Source organism: Zeus faber (genome assembly GCF_960531495.2).
Source record: "Zeus faber genome assembly, chromosome: 22".
Classification (NCBI taxonomy): Eukaryota; Metazoa; Chordata; class Actinopteri; order Zeiformes; family Zeidae; genus Zeus; species Zeus faber.
This window is the reverse complement of record NC_137209.1, coordinates 6,272,014-6,291,308: the sequence shown is the minus strand read 5'-3', so window position 1 is coordinate 6,291,308 and position 19,295 is coordinate 6,272,014. Positions and strand designations below refer to the sequence as shown.

The window sequence follows — 19,295 nt, the reverse complement described above, 5'->3', positions numbered from 1 at the left end:
ACATCACCATTCCTTGTAAACAGGGCTGGGATGAGAAACTCATATAACATGGATATTGTGACATCATGATATAGTTAAATGTTGTGTTGAGGGCTAAATTACAGCAAAGTAATGCAATTTTCCAAACTTTGTAGACTGCTCTAGATGTTCTAACCAATATCTCCACCTGATTGGTCATAATATCATTACTAATGATTGCTTCACAAATATTTATTGTGTGTAATATCTCATGAAAGCACCAATAGTCCCAAAAAGTTGTCAAATTATCAATTAAGAGCTATTCTTCAAAACTATTGTGATATTTCATTTTCGTCAATATCGCCCACCCAATCTGACCATAATAAACAGGTTGGTTAGCAGTCCCCCGTGAACCTTGTCTAGTGTCTAAGTAGCAGAAGAAGGAGAGAAAAAAGGAAAGAGAAAAAAAAACATATACTCTCCATGCTCCATCTTTCATCAACTACGTGCTACGTGTGCAGCCTCCAAAGCCAGCGCCTCCCTTAAATAGCGGACACAGATGGGAGCCCTTGTGTTGCGGGCTAGGGTATCAACACCTCCTACAGTCCCCAGGGGGACAACAAAAGATCCCACTAAGCTGTGTGCGTGTGTGTGCGTGTGTGTGTGTGTGTGTGTTCCACTGTTTCCACTGCTGTGGTGCTAATAGTGCAAACACGACACAGCAGGAAATAACGCACAGCTGGCTGGTGTGACCTACATCTCCCGCTGAGCGTGAGTGAAGCCGCTCAAAGGCTACGAACGCTGTCAGGTCATTATGAATTATCTATGAGATCTTCCCGTGCATATAAACCCTCTGTGAAGGTTTTACATCATGGTTGTACGTTTTAACCTTATTTGGCAGTTATCGGACCAGAGCTGGGCATAACTTCTGAGGAGAAATGAGTTAAGACTGAATTCATGGAAATAATCATCAGTCCTGGTCAAATGCTTCACTTCAACTGGTCCCATAACGCCTAGCCTTTGAACAGTCTAGGGATGCACCAACCTTCCTTCACTTTAAATGAACAGTACAAAGTTAGACCATTGTTTTGGAGTTAGAACATGATGGTAGACATACAGTATAAAAACATAAACATCTCTTAATACAGTATCTGACATATATGACACGTCGCTTGATATCAAGTATTGATACATTCTAGTTGGTTCATGAAGCAGGGAAGAGCCATCAATTTCCAGAACATGCAAAAGTAAATCAACTAGATCGTTAATTATATCTCAACGCATGTCGGGGACACATTTTTACATCCGATCCCTGGCAAGGAAACAGAGTTGTGAGCTTCCAGACATGGGGGACCATCCGTGCCAGCGCTCAGCGGCTTCCAGGATTTCCACCGTCCAACGCTTCCGACAGCAACAGCGACAGCGTGGACAACGGAAAACATTACCCGCGGTCTTATAAATACATTGCCAGGTCGGTCTGCACGCTCTGTTCTACTCAGCGATGGGCCCCAATTGAGTGGATCACACGACACCCCACACTACCCCCGTATGAGATGAGCGGCAGCTGTCCAGTGGTGGACAAACACAAGGCGTCAGGCAAACATCGCAGACGAGATGCTCAGCTGATGAAGCCCGAGTCTGGAATCTTGAACTCAAGATTAGTAGGCACCACCCGGGAGGAAACTTAAGTTACAAGGTAACTGATGTTCTTGTGTTTGACGTAGATGTGCCAGACGTGAGCGTCAAACAGACCGGGCGGGTCTGGCACAGTGTAGTTCGGGATATGGGATGGAAATAAAATACCGTTGGTTCAGTATATCGATCAAAGGTCTGTAGGTGTAAAGCAGAAAGCCCTCCACGATGAGGATGTGGGTCTTTTCCAGCTTGGGGTCAGACTCCGGGAGAATCTTTACATCTCTCACAATTCTTCTATATCCCACCAATGACTCCTGAACCAATATTTACATTGGCTATCTTTAGTCATATAAGTTGCATTTAGCATGTTCGATTGTATTATTTGGCTACATTGCTGCCTCAGTTTCTAAGACTGACCGACTTCACTTATGATATGCGTTATCTTTAAAAGTGAAATTCATGGTGTCTTTGTCCTCCTGTCTGTGTTGTCGTGTAAAACTTCAGCGCAAAAACTTCCAAGAAATGTCACTATCATGACACAACACTTTGTATTTTGAGACATACTTGGAATACTTTGAAATAGGTTCAAGGACAATGTTTAAGAGAGTAAAGAAAAACTGCATCTGGTGTGCTTGGAGAGATCAAGTGTGGTTTGTGGGTAGTTTTAAGTCTTTGGGACAAACCATTTATAATATAATAATAATAACATAATATATTGCTCAGGGCAGACTATTCAGAGCAGATTGTTCTCTGAAGGCAGTGTCGTTTTGATCACTGAATCTTGTCTCGAACCCCATCAACATCACCTGTGGCCATAAAGAAAACTCAAACCTACTTCTGAGGCTAAAGCGCTGGGGTTGGGGGAAAGGCCTGGCTTTTCAAATGTGTGCATGTCCATCTAGCAGTCCATGCAACAGAGGGCCCGGTGCAGGAAGTATCCCAAAATGCAAATTCCAGTGCTCACTACTGATTACAAACACAGTGTCAACAAACACTTGGGAAACAGGCAAATATTTATCCTCCTTTTCAAACAAACCCTTTCATTAAAGTGGTATTCCACTATTTGGGTGGGGTGAAATTGAGGAAAAGGGGATGCTCAGTCACTGTGCGGGAAAGGGATCAATAAAATGACAATCAGTAGATAAAATAAGATAAGATACAGTAACGTAAAATCTAATAAAATTACTAGTGCATGGTGAAGCTATACATAGAGTATATACTGTACAAATCTTAAGATAAGGTCATATATAGCACACACACACACACACACACACACACACACACACACACACACACACACACACCAGAATCTATTAGCATTAACATTATTTACAGTTATAAGTGACCTGGTGTGCAAGTGAAAGTGACAGTGGCAGAAACAGACAGACAGTGTGTGAAGTATTGCAAAAATGTTCATGTGTGGAAGTTTTGTTCAAATGAAGAGTGTGTTGAGGATCCAGATGGCCTGAGGATAAAAACTCCTCTTCTTCGGTTTTGGCCATGTGACTGCAGAGGCGTCTGCCTGACCTCAGCAGTCTAAACAGTCCATTGTTGGAGTGTGAGATGTCTATCATGATATTTTGGGCTCTCATCCTCACCCTCCTGGTGTGGGTGTCCTGCAGAGTGGGAAGAGGTGTTCTGGGGGTGCGTTCAGCTGAAGGTATCGCTCTCGCGGGCCGAGGAGTTGCCGTACCAGGCGGTGATGGTGCCTGTCATGACACTCTCCACAGCAGAGGAGTAGAAGGTCTTAAGGACGGAGGATGAGACGTTGAATTTACACAGCTGTCTGAGAAAGTAGAGTCTGTATTTTTTGAGTGTATGTAGGGTGTAAAAAGTCCAGGTGAAGTCCTCACTGATGTGTACACTAAGGTATTTGAAGCTGGAGACCCTTGACACATATTCTCTGTTGATCTTCAGCGGGTGTGTCTGCTGACCTGCTGTCTCTAAAAGTCAACCACCATTTCCTTCGTCTTGCTGACGTTCAGGGTCAGGTTGTTGGACTGGTGCCACTGTGCCAGGTTGTCTACCTGGTTCAGGTAGGCCTGTTCGTTGTTGTTGGTGATCAGGCCTACCACTACTGTGACATCTGGGAATGTGATGATGGAGGTGGAGCTGTTGGTGGATTTGCAGTCATAGGTATAGATGTTATACAGCAGGGGGCTCAAGACGCAGCCTCAGGGAGCACCTGTGCTGAGGGGTAGTGAGCGGAAGGTCAGTCCACCCACCCGAACCACCTGAGCCCGGTTGGTGAAGAAGTTGTGGACCCAATTGCACAGTTACTATCGTGACACAATACTTTGTACTTTGATACATGCAATACTAGGAAACAGGGTCAAGGATAATGTTTAAGAGAGTAAGGAAAAACTCTGAATCTGGTGTACTTGTAGAGATTATAAGTGTGGTTTTTGGTTAATTTAAAGTCTTTGGGACAAACCATTTCTAATATAATAAGATCAACATAATATATTGCTCAGGACAGACTTTTCAGAACAGATTGTTCTATGAAGGCAGTGTTGATCACTGAATCTAGTCTCGAACAATCACCCCACCCCGAAGATTATGAACCGCTTGAAGCTTGAAGGAATGACGGCTTGGGCCAAGGATGTGTTAAAAACTATTGTAAACACAGGGGCTAGCTGATTTGCGCAGGATCTCAGGACCCGGCTAGAGATGCTGTCGGGTCCAGCAGCTTTCCTGCTTTTTGCCCTCCTTAGGACCTTCCTCACGTCTGTGATGATCCGTAGTACATTCCACATGTGAGCAGAGTCACCCTCTTTGAAGTTGGCCTCCACTTTGTCCCTGTATCATCGCTTAGCCTCTTTGACAGTCTTTCGCAGGTCATAAGCAGCTGCCTTGTAATCCGACATATCGCTCGAAATCAGCCCTACATTATAAGCAGTGCTGTTAAAGCTGATCATACAGCTCTGTCAACCCATGGTTTCCTGTTCGGGAAGATCTCGATCTTGACAGTCGGGATGATAGTGTCAGTTAGCAGACCTAAACTCGATGAAATCAGCCAAGGTCAAGCGGAACATCTCCCAGCCGACGTCACCGTAGTGTTCGGTTTTCAACGCTTGACCTCTTTCATCACTGGGGATTCCCTTTTGGATTCTTTGTTTATATTTTGGGGGGGGGGGGGTGAATGGCGGCATGGTCAGATTTGCCAAACGCTGGGAGGGAAACGGCTTTGTAGCTCTCTTTGAACTGTGTGTAGCAGTTATCCAGTGTATTTCCTCCTCTCGTGAGGAAATTAATATGTTGGGGTATGTTTGAATTCAGGCATAAGCCAGGTGAGGTTTGCATTGTTGAAGTCACCGGCCATTATGAAGGAAGCCACGGGTGCCTTTTGATCACCTGCTACAGCTCAGATATGGCGGTGTCTGTGCCTGCTTGTAGAGGCGTGCAGACCGCTGTGATGATTACAGATGTGAACTGGTAGGGCAGGTAGAAGAGACGGCACATGATGGTCAGACACTCCAGGTGAGGAGAGCTGGACCGGGAGAGAACAGTAACGTTCCTTGGATCACACCACCTGTTGTTCGTCATGAAGCAGACTCCTCTGCCTTTGGTATTGCCGGACTCCTCTGTTCTGTCCCTGTGGACAGTAGAGAAGAACTCCACTGGTGTAACCACATGGTCCAGTACAAGGGGAGTCAGCCATGTTTCAGCGAACAAATGAATGTATCCACGAATGTAATCCATACTGATATCGTCCAGCTTGTTGTCCTGCGACTGGACGTTTGCGAGCAAGATACTGGGCAAGGGTGGACAGTTTGCCTTGCTTCCCAGCCTGTTTCGGACCATAGCTCAATTCTCTCTGTGTTCTTTAGGCCTTCTCCTGTTCCTGTTGTTGTCTCCATTACGCCTACTGGCGCTCCGGAGGGTCTCCGCTGGCCACGTCGGACCGGTCCCAAAGTTCATGAAGTGATAAGAGAACTGGTTCCCGATATTCAGAAGCATTCAGAAGCATGATTGTATGTGATCAAACCAAGAGTAGATTTGGAAAAAAAGAGAAAGAAGGGAGCACAAAACATAAAAAAAGCAAGCCAAGACCGAGCAAGAGGGACGACGTCTGGACTCGCCTACGCCATCTTGTTTTCGCATTTGGTCAATGGCTGCAGGGGGAAACAACTGTCCTAACTCCAGTGACATTAGGGAAAAACACCTCCCATCATCTCAAAAGCTGAGTTATTTAAAAGTGCGTGATCTTGAGCATTGGTGCCATCGGGTTGCCAGTTGACGGGAATGTTCTGGTACAGTTCACACATACCGTGCATCATAATTTTTACTCATCATAAAGACATAAGATGCGTTGCTAAAATAACTCACCTTTTGAGATGGTGGAAGGTGTATTTCCATAATTTCACAGGAGCTAGGCTAGTTGATCCCCTCTGCAGCCTTACAGTTAGCACACAGCCTGTCACTATCTTGGTACTGGACACACAGGGATGAAATTGATATTGATATTCTTATCTGAATCTGGGTAAGACAAAAAGACAATTTCCCCCCCAAAAACTGGAGTATCCCTTCAACGCAGATATTCATTTCGGAGATAGCCATGTTACTTTTGATTTGGTTGCGATGTTACTCGGCCCCAAAACACACTAACATGCAGTGTTTGTTCCCAGACCCTAACAAGCTTTCCATAAAATAAGAAAAGTCTCAGTGATGGGTCAGAAGAGATTTGTGGAAGACCTAAATCCTTAAATATATATATATTCTCAAATAGGATTCTTTCAACAACAAGCTGTCTTCCTATGTCTTCTTTTCGAGTAAAGAACAACAAAAGTCTGCGGTTCAATTACAAAAGTTACTTATTTGACTCAAAGAAATCCATTGAATTTGAATAAAGAAAAGCTCAATTGCTTATTTTCTAGATATTTCTGGCTTGTTATTTCAAAAACCTCAGTATACTTCTACACGTGTCAACCTAACACAAACACACAGCACTCATGCAACCAGTATGTGAAACCAAGTTCCACCACTCTTATGTGTATATATCTTCTTGTGGGGCATCATTTCAGAACACCATGTTCCACTTAGCCAGAGGGAAGGGCTTTGTTTGTTGAAACGCCAAACCAGCTAAACAAGCAGTGCCATTAAAACGGGAGGAAGTCCCCGTTCACAGCGCCACTCGAGCGAGCCCCGTCGAAAATCACTCTCCCTCCAAACTATCAATGCATTCTATGAGCCAAACGTCTACGAGAATGGCAGAAGTATGAAATCATGACTATTCTGTGCCTTTTTGAATTTGTATCTCCCATCATTTTGATGTAGTATGAAGTAGATTTACGATATACATGATTCCACATGCAAACCATCAAGTGTCAGACAAGCCAATGCTATACAGGCGCTAAATCTCGATGACCTTCAAAGTGTGGAGTCATGAGACATCCAGAACAAATGCCCCTTTCCCACATGGAATCCATAACATTGCTGGATAAAAAGTATAAAACAAAGGGAGTAGGAAGTCATTCCCACATTGGCATCCTTTACGGAGAAGTTCCGAATGGAGTCTGTTCCCACACAGAAGACTGTTGCGGATACATTACATAACGCTGGCACGGGAAGTGTCTAATATCACGCGAGACTAGGCAACAGAATCAAATTCACTTCACATCTCCGCGCCCTTTCGCTGGAGGGGACAGGGCCCCCCTTGATCCTTTTCAACCTGCCCTACTCTTGGCCACGGGAGAATGAAGGTTCTCCACCTGTTGTACTTCTCCCTGTCCGAGCGCTGCCTACAGCGCCACGCTTCGGTACAGGCGGCAGGCAAGCGGAGCGCTTGTGTCCAATGTCCCCACACCACACTCATAATTGTAAAATAGAAGAAGTAAAACAATACATTTTAAGAATTTAAAGACCCGTCTCCCTGGAGACTGGATGTGTTTCAGTTTCTCGTCTTTGCAGCCGAGAAAATGAAACATCACGGTTCGGATCGGGCTCGCTTTTTTCACAAATGTTTATTCTTCTTCCCAAAAACAAAGAACTTTGAAAATATTTGTACAAAATAAATATTTGTATAAACTCACTATTTGTGCTTTATTTGGATTTGGCCTTACTCCAACTTTACGGGCAACATAACTGCTTCCATTTCCACATACTTCCAGTCACAACTGTACGGCCATTTTCCTGGATATTATAGTACATGGAGAGTGGGGAAATTTACGGAACATCGAGATCAGCTCCCCTTCCGACATGACTGCAATATGGAACTTTGCCAATGAAATGACAGCTTTCAGCGCAAGTGAGAAATGGGCTTAACTCTATAACTCCGCCTTATTCTTCTTGCTCATTCCTTCTGAATCTGCTCCTGCTAAAACAAGACAAGCATCTGTCTTTAGAATAACCTTTTCTTTATGGATTCCCATCCGTAAATTCTTCCGCATTTGCACCATCCTAACTTTTTAGGGACAGAGACGGACTCCAGTGGGAGGACAAGCAAACTCCACACAGAAGAAAAGCCGTGTTTGGGCTCCAACCCAGGACCTTCTTGCTGCCACTGAGTTACAATACTGCGGTAAAAGCCTTGAAAGTGTGCCGCCAATATGGACTACCCAACTATGTCATTTAGTCAAATCGTCAATCACCAATGACCACTGAAACTTCAAGAAGTTCAATGAATAAAACATCATCAATCACAATCCGCTTGATTGTCCTTCACTTTCCAATTCCTGAATCCTTAAATGCCAAAATACTGGCAGAATAGCCTCCCGCACTGTTCCTCGGGAGACCCTATATGGCAGTTTGGCCAAACGCCCTCTACACCACTGCCCAAGGACGTACATTAATTTGGCTGCCGCTCCTATTTCGGATACAACTCCCCCTCCCCACGACACATAATGTTAGGTATACTAGTATGCAAATGTACCGGGGGGGGGGGGGGGGGGGCGTGAAGGCAAGTCGACCTTTTCTTGGAGCTTCGGTTGGGAAACGGGTTACCAGGTCACATTTGCTTTACTGACATTGGGACAAAACAAAAATCAATATTTGAGTATAATTTGTGACATGTAACTGAATGTACTTTCATGCTGGATTGCTCCCCAAAACCTGTACTTGGAAATACATGTAAGAAGTTCAGAATTTGCATCACTTCCGGGTACAGCAAATGTGTACTGTGTGTGTGTGTGTGTGTGTTTGTATATGAAATTATCCCTTTCAGGCAACAGAGGAAAAACCAAACGCTACTGTAAAAGGATGTTTAGGGCAAGCTTGGGTCTATTTGCCGTGTCTGGATGTAGTTTTAGGAAAATGTGACTATACATGCAAGCTCTGAATGTAAAAGAGAGAAGGAACTAGGTAAACAGAGAAAGTGACAGAGCAGGGGAAAAAGACCACAAAGGAAAATTGGGACAAACCTTGAGTGGAAAGGTCATGGGCATCAAAATTAATTAACGTAGCAAAAAAAAAAACAAAAAACAAAAACATGGTTTTACTGGAGTATTAATAACCAAATAGGTTTCATTCGACCTTAAAACACACTTCTAATAAAAGGACTTAAAATTTGTCGTCAGGGATTTCATCACAATTTACAGCATCAGAGTTAAGCCGAGCTTTAAATGTCATACTTTTTAAGACGAATTTGAAAATCATCCCTCTCTTATTCAATAAAGTAAGGACGGTGTGGTACAGGATAGTGGTAGAAATAGGGATGGAAATGAACTTGATGATTTATGAACTGATATTAAAACAATTTCCTTTCGGTCAGAGGTGATTAGGTACTGTAATAAATCTAACCAACACTTGTTTAAAAACGACTTGATTAAATGATTCATTTATGAACTCATGAATTCATATTTAAGACCCTTTTTGTAATGTATTTTGAGGCCGGATATGAGTGAATTTGACAGAATTTGAGACGTTTGAAATGACCTACAGACGGGCGCCCTTGCAGGTCAAGTGTCAAAACCCCTTCGATCCAGTTATCTGTGCGTCTCCGGTCTATAAACGCCTGTTATTGTGACATAAAGGGCCAAATAACCGATATGCAATTCCAGCCAATGAGCTCCGTGTGGCTCTGGGAGGTTGCATCTTGCATTCCACTCATGCATTCCTGCACAGTGTCCACCACAGTGGGCATTCCTGCACTGCCATACACTGTACACTGTACACTGTACTGCATGGGGGGTGGGGGCAGATGGACCTCAGTGGGCATTCCTCAGGATTCCCTGTGAAAAGAAAAAACCAAAACAACAACAACAAGGCCAGCGGACGGGTTGAGGTGCAGCACGGTGTGTTTACCTGTGGGGCCCACGGCTGCAGCATCACCCGGCAGATCGTTCGAGCAAGTGCTCTCCAGACCCAGTACCGCATAGATGACGAGTCCACGCAGCAGCAGGTTCACTACCTTGTGGACGCGAGTCATGGTGAATAATTCTGTTATTTTTTTTATGTGTCTATATGAATATATCCGTGGGATGGAATATGCCCCCCACCCTCAAAAAATGGGAATATGTCGGGGAATAAAATAAATAAATATATATATATTAAAAAAAAAAAAAAAAAAAAAAAAAACAATCCGCAGTCACCAAAAAAAATCCGCCTTGGCGTCGTTGAAAATGACCGTTGACCCCGTAGAACAGCCTGGAACTACAGCCGCCCTCCCCGCCTGAAGGAAGGGGACCACGGGAGGCGTTTAAATAATATCCTCGGCGGCGTGTGTGGAAGGTGATCACATCTGCAGAAACGCTCTTCTCCGGGGGTGGGGGCGGCGGAGGGGAGTTGGAAAAGCCGAATTAGTTTCGGGAGCCCACGAACTCCGCCGGCATTCACGGGTCTATTCCGCCGGGGCGAGCGATGCCCATGCCCCTCTTAACGGCCCTACTGCTCGAGGCGGAACTTAAGAAACAACGCAGTCCTTCGCCGACGACGAGAAGTTGTTGGAAAAGTGGGGTAAAAAAAAAAATAAATAAAACAACAACAACAATAAATAAACCATCCCAGACCCCCGACGCAGAGGAGGCGCCGGGTCGTGCCTGCCGTGACGTATTAATCCGCCGGGTGGTATAGATCCTTACGTCGGCCTGGGAGTCAGGGCACCACGGTGTCTGGACCTCCACGTACAGTGTGCGAACACCGCTGCCGGCTCTGGCATACTGAGCCCCGCGTCTCCACGGAGGTCCGCCTCTTTACAGCCCGGCGGCAAACAAGGGAGGACAAGACAAAAAAAAAAAAAAAAAGGATTGTGCAGCTCCTTCGCGTCGCGCTAATCCCTTCCGCGACCTATATCGCGGCGTCCCGAACCGGCGTCCACTTCGCCGAGGTCCCGAAAATCACGTTGAACTCAGCTCTGGACGGGATCCCGGAACCCCCCCCCCCCGCCCGCCCGCCCCCCCTCCTTGTGTCAAGAGGCTGCTCACCGGCTGATGCGGACCGAGGGGGGAGCACTACGGGCCGGAAGTCTGTATGCAAATGCCCTGGCATCGGGAGGCACCGCCGTTTACGATTTGTAGTTCCTCATCCGTGAGGTGGGTCCTCCTCCTCCGCCGCCGCCGCCGCGTCACGCCCCCGCTGTTCCACGTCGCCGGCGGTTGGGGAATCGCGACCTCAACGAGCCCGGGCGCGGACTCGAACGCAGCACCGCGGTGGGGATGCCGCGCCGCGTCCGAAGCGGAGGAATTCTCCTCAGGAACTCCCCGGGGGGGGGGGGGGGCGTGTCCTCGCCGCGCAGGGCCATTGTCCCTCCGCCTGATTGGCCGGAACGTCCCAACATGGCAGCGTGTGATTGGCTGGTGCGGACACCCGGGTTCATCCGCGGAAGCTGAGCGGGCCTCGACGAAAGTTGTGGCGCGCGCGCTTTCCGGCTATTCGACACTATATGGCGTTACAACAGTGTTGAAAACTGATGAAATTGTACTTAATGAAATACTTTATTATTGTTGTTGACGGAAAAACTGACGTCAGCATCCTCTGGACGTCATGGATCCGCCACGCTCACAGGCAAGATCAATAACACGTGCGTTTGGGGCAGTTCCGGCACACCGTCATCCAAGTTTGATCCAGATCGGTCCATTACTGTGGAATCATTGAGTAAAAAAACAAAAAACGGTACACTTTGTTGCCGCCACCCGAACGATATCTCGCACGGGTCACCTGATAGCATTGCAGTCGAGTGGAAAAACCGGGTTCTCACCAAGATGGCGGCATGGGGCAAGGGGGCCCCATGCCGCCATATTTACCTTTGTGTTTGGAAAAAAAATTGGTTAAAGTATTACCAGAATTAAGTTGGATTAAACAAAATGCAGCATATTAAACAGCATAAATATCTACGCTTCTGAGGACAACTGACATGCACCAGCGTAAGTTCTACATAATAAAAAGCCAATAACGTCACTGTCAGAATTAACAGACATTCCAGAGATATCAAGGTATACAATCTTCCTGAGTAATAATTACTGGTAACGATAAACATTAGCAATTCCATAATACAAGGAATAAGTATTTATTGTGTATGTCTTTTGAAATATTTTCATTCTTTTTGTGTTTTCCGTGTAGCTCACTACACGCAATTAATTTCATTATATATCCTTTACAATTTAAGTCAGTTAAACCACTTTTTAGTTTTGGTTTATTTTAGTTTAGTTCATTTTAGTTTATGTATTTATAAAATACATTATTATCGTGAAGGCAGTTTTCTGTTCATTTACAAAGTTCCATAAAATGATTCTGTTCCCCAAAATGGATTAATAATTGTGATCGCGTATAAATATTGACTCAAATAATCGTGATTATAATTTTAGCCATCATCGTCGTGCAGCCCTACTTCAGAGCCATAACAGCTGTTAGTTGCGGCATAGGAAACCCACCCACACCCTTAAAAACCGCCCGATCATCACACTGTAACCGGGCCAGAACGAATGAACCTCTGCAGTCACAAAACACACCGGAACAGAGAGCCAAAGCACACTCCAACATTGAACTTTAACAAAGGGCTATTACTGCCTGTAGCTAAATTATTGTTATTATTATAACATTATTTATATATATGCAAACGTGCACACTTCCCTATTTTTGACCGAGCATTAATTGTTGATACAGAGGTTTACATAATATAATACAATAACATACAATAAACCTCTGTATCAACAATTAATGCTCGGTCCTGATTTTTTATATATTTTTTTAGTACATTAAGTTAATTGTATTTTGCAAATTTATTAATATGTATTATTTAATTACTATTGCCTAATGTTTTCATTTGTTGTAACACAACAATACCTCTCCTATCTAGCCAAATATCTACAAAAAAACCCATTAATTATTGTGGGGAAAAAATAAAGAAGCGCTATTAAAATACGTGACTTTTTTCTGTGATTCTTTGATTGACATTATTATATTAAATATACATTTTCAGCAGGTACTATACCCCTTCATAAAGAATTTACGCATTAGGCATTTTTTCCCTCATATTACTCTATTTTGGGAATTAATGATTCAAGTATTAATAGGCGACTTAAAGGTGCAGTGTGTATAATTTTTGGAACAGACTTGGCCGAAATAGAATATAATATTCCTAAGTATGTTTTAATTAGTGTATAATCCCATGGAGATAAGAATCGTTGTGTTTTTGTGACCTCAGAATGAGCTGTTTTTATCTACGTAGGGGGCGGGTACGCTTCCACGGAGGCCGCCATCTTTCACCACCATGGTTCCACAGTAGCCCAGAACGGGACAAACCAAACACTGGCTCTAGAAGGGGACTTTCGCGTCTTCCGTGGCCACCGTCTCTCCCACACCATGGAGAGAAGTATTAAGTTGGTTGCGATCTCAAACCTCACCGCTAGATGCCACTACATTCTCCACACTGCAGCTTTAAAAAGCAGTTTTTTTCAGCTGAGAATCCCCACAAAATAAGACAATGTGGTTCCAAGTATTAGATAAAGCTGTGGCTCTCAACGTGGGGTCCCTCAAGACGTACCGAGGGAGTCCCCAGCAAAACGATCAATAGTTCAACGTCATCATTATTTTATTTATAAGGCACAAGCACCCTTACAGAATGTACAACGATGGCTGTTTTGATCCTACTTTAACGGTTATCGCTCAAACTATAGTACAGAAAGGTATTTAAGTTTGGTCTATATCATAACAAACAGGTCCGTGGCCTAATGCTTATAAAATTCAGGGTCCTCATAATAAAAAAAGGTTGAGCAACCACTGATTTCTAAGGACCACACATGTGGCACAAAAGCACATAGCAATGTGTCCCAATACTTCAATCATTCAAATAAATCTCACTGTTAGAACAGGGTAAGACAGGCAACCTGAGACTTTCACCTACAAGGGACCTTTCAGCACCAGCCATGCCCACGCTGATGACGGATGGAAGTCACATCACCCTTGCAAAGCCCCATCTCCACCACCAGGAGGGACCGGCGTTTCGAATGGGCCATGCGGTGAGCAATGGTGGCTTTTAGAGGGACCGACTCGTGGGGCGTGGGACGGTCCTGGGACATAAAACAGATACAGCCCGTGGGAGTCCTGGTAAACAGGTGGCAGATGCAACAGGCAAGAGCATGAGAGGGGGGGGGGCGGGCGAAAGGGGGTGAGCAGCATAATTTGATACGTCCTCGCAGAAGGGGCAGCGGGGAGGAAGGCAGCCAACATCAAGGGAGAAAATACAGCCGACGTAAAGGAGGGACGGCGTGAGTCCCTCGACGCCGCTACGTGGCAGGGACACACCAGAAGACTTTCAAAAGACAGCAGGATGGGGTTTTATTCCCCCCCGTCATAGTAGTGTACACCCCATGGGATTTAACAAGGACTGGTTATCACGGGGGATCAAATATCTTCGGATTAAAGAAAACAATTCTCACTCGAATCCCGTGGCCACTCTGGGACTAGTCTGAGACCAAGACTACTCTGGGATTAGACTCAGTCCCAGACTAGTCTTGAGACCATAGTATAGACCGTAGACCATAGTCTCTGACCATCTCAAGTCTCCCTTTAACGACCATTAAGACGTCAGAGATGTCCTCGAGAGTTTTGATCCGGGACTTGATAATCCTACGGAACTTCCTTTAGTGTAAACCAGGCAACATCCATTTCAATTATGCTCGATGCCGCTGGTGATCAGCCAAGGGCGTTTCGAAAGTGCACGGGACGCCTTGCACAAATATTTACCTTATGGCAAATGGGTGCATGTGTGATCGAAACTTCCCTGTGACAAGAGCAAAACTTTTATAATTGTAATATTATGATTATTATGATTATTATTATTATTATTATTATTAATACTTTTGTCTGTCAAATAAACATTGAAGAGAACGTTTAAACTGTTTTATTTCAGTTCATCAGCCAGCAGCAAACATTCACAGGACAAAGGAGTGACTGGCAAAGTGTACAGTTAGTGTAGAATAAAAGAGGACGCATAAAAATGACAAAATTGTGCAAAATGGGCACGGACAGTAAATGTGAAAAGTAAAACATGAATAAGAAAATGACATTATAAATAAATAAAACAAATTTAAATACAGACACCGGGATAAACACTGTGGCTAAAGGAGGTTGTTTTTCCTGACAACAATACAGCCATTATGCATCAGTTAATATGTAATAGTGAAGTTACAAAGTGAAGTTATAAATAAATTAAATAAAATGTCTTGACTTTCAGAGGTCCCCAGGATAAATAGCATCTATAGGAGGTAATTTTCATACAACAGAGTAGTTATGCATCGATTAATATGTAATAATGAAATTATAAAAAATTATAGTCATGAATTTATAAAAACATACACTTTCTTGACTGTCAGAAGTAAGCAGGATAAATACTGTGGCTAGAGGAACTTATTTTCCCTATAACGATACAGTTACCATGCGTCTTCTACTCTGTGGAAAAGGCAATGACTTCTAAAAGGTACCCGAAGAGTGAATCAATTACAAAAAAAAAAGATTTTTTTTAAGTTTGAGGGACTTTGGCCGCAGGTTTCCCTGTCAACTTAGAAAACAAATTGTCTAATCCAATCATAACGAAGCAGAATTAATTAATCGGCCGATCCAATTAAAACACTCGGGTTTCTGCGCCGCAATTCAATTTGCATTTTATTGCGAGTTGCGGGCTAAGGGCCTCCTCGGCTGGTCGGAGCGATGGTGTTACATATCATGTTACTGTACGGCTCATGAAGATTAGCTTAGCCCCGCTGCTCCATGGGATAACATGACATACTGTACAATATCTGATAACATGACACATGGAGATCCCTATTTATGGATCCTGCGTGCTGGGTGGAGGGGTGGAGGCTATGGCTTTTTTGCTCGTCCTGGCATCTCGTCCACGTAGGTGATCAATGGCATTGGGCGCAGTCGTGGTACATGGCACTCTGGTCCTGGACCTTTGTCCACGCACGCGCGCGCGCGCGCGCGCACACGCACACACACACACACACACACACACACACACACACAGTCCCGCCCGGGGGGGCCTCCTCTCAGATGGCGGTGGCAAAGAGGAAGATCTGGATCAGTGGCATGACCTTCAGGGTGGAAAGGTCGGCGAGGACGGCCTACGGAGGCGGTGGTGGTGGCGGTGGTGGTGGTGGTGGCCGGGGGTGGGATCAAACAAAAAAAACGCACATGAGAGACCCATTCCACCCCCCCCCCCCCGCAGAAAATACACTCAGCAGATTTGAAACACGGCGATGCAGGGGCGGCCGCTGAGTGACAGTTCCCGAAGGCAGGAAATACACCGTCCCCCTGGTGGCCTTTTGGGATTGGTGGGGATTAAATTTAGAGGACCCTATCGTATTTAGCGCGAGGGGTCTAATATTTCGACGTCGGGGGGGGGGTGAGGGTGCTAAAAATAAAAATAAGGAGCACCGTGTTATGCGTTGTGATCTATTCCCTCTCCCGGTCTAAGTGGATACGGTGGTAAAGTGGTAAATGCAGGAGCGGCACCTTGAGACACCCAGGTGGGCTTCAGAGGGGGGGGGGGGGGGGGGGGGGGGGGGGGGACTGTCAGGGAGAGACTGAAGCACCTGCACATCTCCATGGCAACGGTATAGAGTGGATTCTGCTAGAATTCGATCGCAATCCGCATGCTAAGCTAACGGTGGGGAGCTGGACCTTGAATGGACCTGAATGGGGGTTCTTGGAGGTCTGAGGCCTTCCAGGTCTCTGTGGGAGGGTGGAAGGGGTTTGGGGGGTTGATACACGAGCGCGCCCCCCGCACACACACACACACACACACACACACACACACACACACACACTCACAAAACCCAACTCACCTCGGCCGAGGCCAGCGACGTCACCTCCATCAGGTTCTCGGCACGGAAGGCAAACACAGCCGCTGCGAGGACTGGGAGGAGGGAGGGAGGGAGGTGAAGGGGGGAAAAGGGAGGAAGAGAGAGGAGGAGGTGAAAGAGAAATGGGTGAGGGAGGGTAAGAGAGAAAGAAGGAGCGGAAAAAAAGGAAGGGAGACGACTTGGAAAAGCGAGGGGAGTCGTGGCGAGATTGAGGGGAAACCGATAGAAACCAAATCTAAAAGCCATTCTTTATGACGGAAACCTTGAGCGCAATGTTTTTCCAACCGTGAGAGCCGGGCAGGTGGGCCGGGAAAATGTGTCCAAGTCCACTTAAAATACACAAATGAAGAAAATTTGCTCTTGCGTTGCAAGGTCACCATTGCAAGGCTGCACTCATTCATCAAATTCATCAGTTCCAGCCAGAACAGGAGCTCTGTTGTTCACCAGAACGAGCTCAAGGTTCACACTGAAAGCGGGAGCCATGAGCAGTGACGAAAGGTTCAAATCTTTGTTGAGATTCGGTTTTTGACAAGTAAAAGCAAAACCCAGTAAAAAAAAAAACGATTTTTGATACATTTTTGATCAATTTTCATCTAAAAGATGGGATGGGGATAGTGGAATAAGTGCTGTGGGAATATTTCATCGCATCAAAGACGTCCCTCCTACCGGCGACGATCTCCAGGGAGTCGTAGCCCAGGACGCGGTCCCAGAGCAGCAGCAGCTGGTCGGTGGACAGGTAGCCAGAGAACGCCCGCACCATCCACTTAAAGGCGATCCGTAACCTGGAAACACAGCCATCCCAGCTCAGAGAGGATGTTTTAAAAGGTTTGGAAGCAGAGCATTGTTAAGCAAACACTGCCGAGAGGAACATAAATGACTGATGTAAATGTGTTAAAAAAATATATATATATATATTTTTTTTTAATGACACCTATGTGTAGATTTTTCATTCTCAACAACAAGAAAAAACACAGCTATCGGAAAATACACACTGATTATTTAAACAGTAAAAAAAATAAAAAGTATGTTGAGGGGGCGGTGTGGTTTAAGCAGCGGGATCAGGGTGGCTGTACGCCTGTTGCTCATCAGAGCAATCGACGGGCACCAAGTAAATCACCCTGTCGTGACATGTGACCATCTGTTCCCGGCTTGTTACATCCTGCCACTCACTCTGCGTTTTTAACATCTCTGCCTGTGCCTCTGGGCCCCGAAAACTTGGGAAATGGGGTGGCGGGTGGCAGGCGATCTGCCACAGTAAGATCTCCAACAAACTGTTTTTCTCTGTTTTTGTGCTTTATGCCTCGAGGGCATCCAGATTCCAGGCTGGATTCAGGTGGGTGACTGTTTCCAGTGATCCACCACTCGGGGGTGCCATAACCCTGAATATTTTGTCACTTACTGCAATCTGATTGGTAAGTAAGGATAGAACGTGTTCTTTAAACAGAGTCCAGTCCAGTCTATAAAGATCATTTACAGTTTAGAAATAAACACATATCTCATTACAATTACAATTTATACTATAAAGTAGTAGAGTAGGATACTTTTTATACTATATACTGTTTACAATCGTTCAATTTGTATTTGTTCCTTAACCTATTATGAAAAGTTGAAAAAATATTTTCAGGTAGGGTCTCAATAAGAATTAAAAACGGGAGACAAGGTCAAAACTGCAGTTCTATATTTCACAGCAAAATGCAGTAATGTGCTGCATTTTAGCTGAAGCTTTGGAAAGACACACCTTGAGGTTCCGATGAGATGAGTTTATGGACATGATGACTGTATAAATTCTATAAATTCGGATTCTATAAAGGACTATATGGGACTCTATATAGGACTGTATAGGACTATATTAGACCCTATATTGGACTATATCGGACTCTATTGGATTCTATATAGCACTATATCGGGCTCTATATAGGACTGTATTGGACTATACTCGATCCTATATAGGACTATATCGGGCTCTATATAGGACTATATCAGATTCTATATAGGACTATATTAGAGCCTATATAGCACTATATCGGGCTCTATATAGGACTATATCGGATTCTATATAGGACTATATCAGACTCTCAACGATGACAAAATAAATTGTCAATACAATTCCTAGTACAAGTAAATGCACCGGGAAGTTGTAAATGCCACAACATGTGTAAAATGACGAATAAAGTTGATTGTGGCTTTTGCTGAAGTTGGCTGTTTGCTGCATACGTACGGCTGCGCCCCGATTTGTCGCAGGTGGTAGAAGAGCTGGGGCAGATGGGCCTGGAGGAGACGCTCGAACTGCAGACACAGAGACACGATGCCCTGCAGGGGAAACAGTATTCATTGTTCATTGACAATTGTTTTTTGTTTATTGATTACTTTTATGATTATGACTATTATTATTATTATTATTATTATTATTATATGTCTATTGTTTTGATGTGAGCTGCTGTAACACCACAATTCTATCCATCT

At 44.7% G+C, this 19,295-nt stretch overlaps 2 protein-coding genes across 2 annotated transcripts in view; both read right to left on the bottom strand.

Moving 5' to 3' along the window:
- Positions 1–9,958, bottom strand: part of stim2b (stromal interaction molecule 2b) — a gene marked incomplete at both ends in the record, with an annotated part of 44,599 nt that extends 34,641 nt beyond the window's left edge. The window contains one exon of the mRNA XM_080023246.1: positions 9,835–9,958. Within this exon, the coding sequence (XP_079879372.1) occupies positions 9,835–9,958 (124 nt within the window). The remainder of the gene's footprint in view (positions 1–9,834) is intronic.
- A 4,939-nt stretch (positions 9,959–14,897) lies between these two features.
- Positions 14,898–19,295, bottom strand: part of tbc1d19 (TBC1 domain family, member 19) — a 34,917-nt gene continuing 30,519 nt past the window's right edge. Inside the window, exons 18-21 of the mRNA XM_080023247.1 lie at positions 19,051–19,142; positions 17,499–17,614; positions 16,815–16,885; positions 14,898–16,091 (exon numbers count right to left, since the gene is read on the bottom strand). Of these exons, the coding sequence (XP_079879373.1) occupies positions 16,017–16,091; positions 16,815–16,885; positions 17,499–17,614; positions 19,051–19,142 (354 nt within the window). The 3' untranslated portion in view covers positions 14,898–16,016. The remainder of the gene's footprint in view (positions 16,092–16,814; positions 16,886–17,498; positions 17,615–19,050; positions 19,143–19,295) is intronic.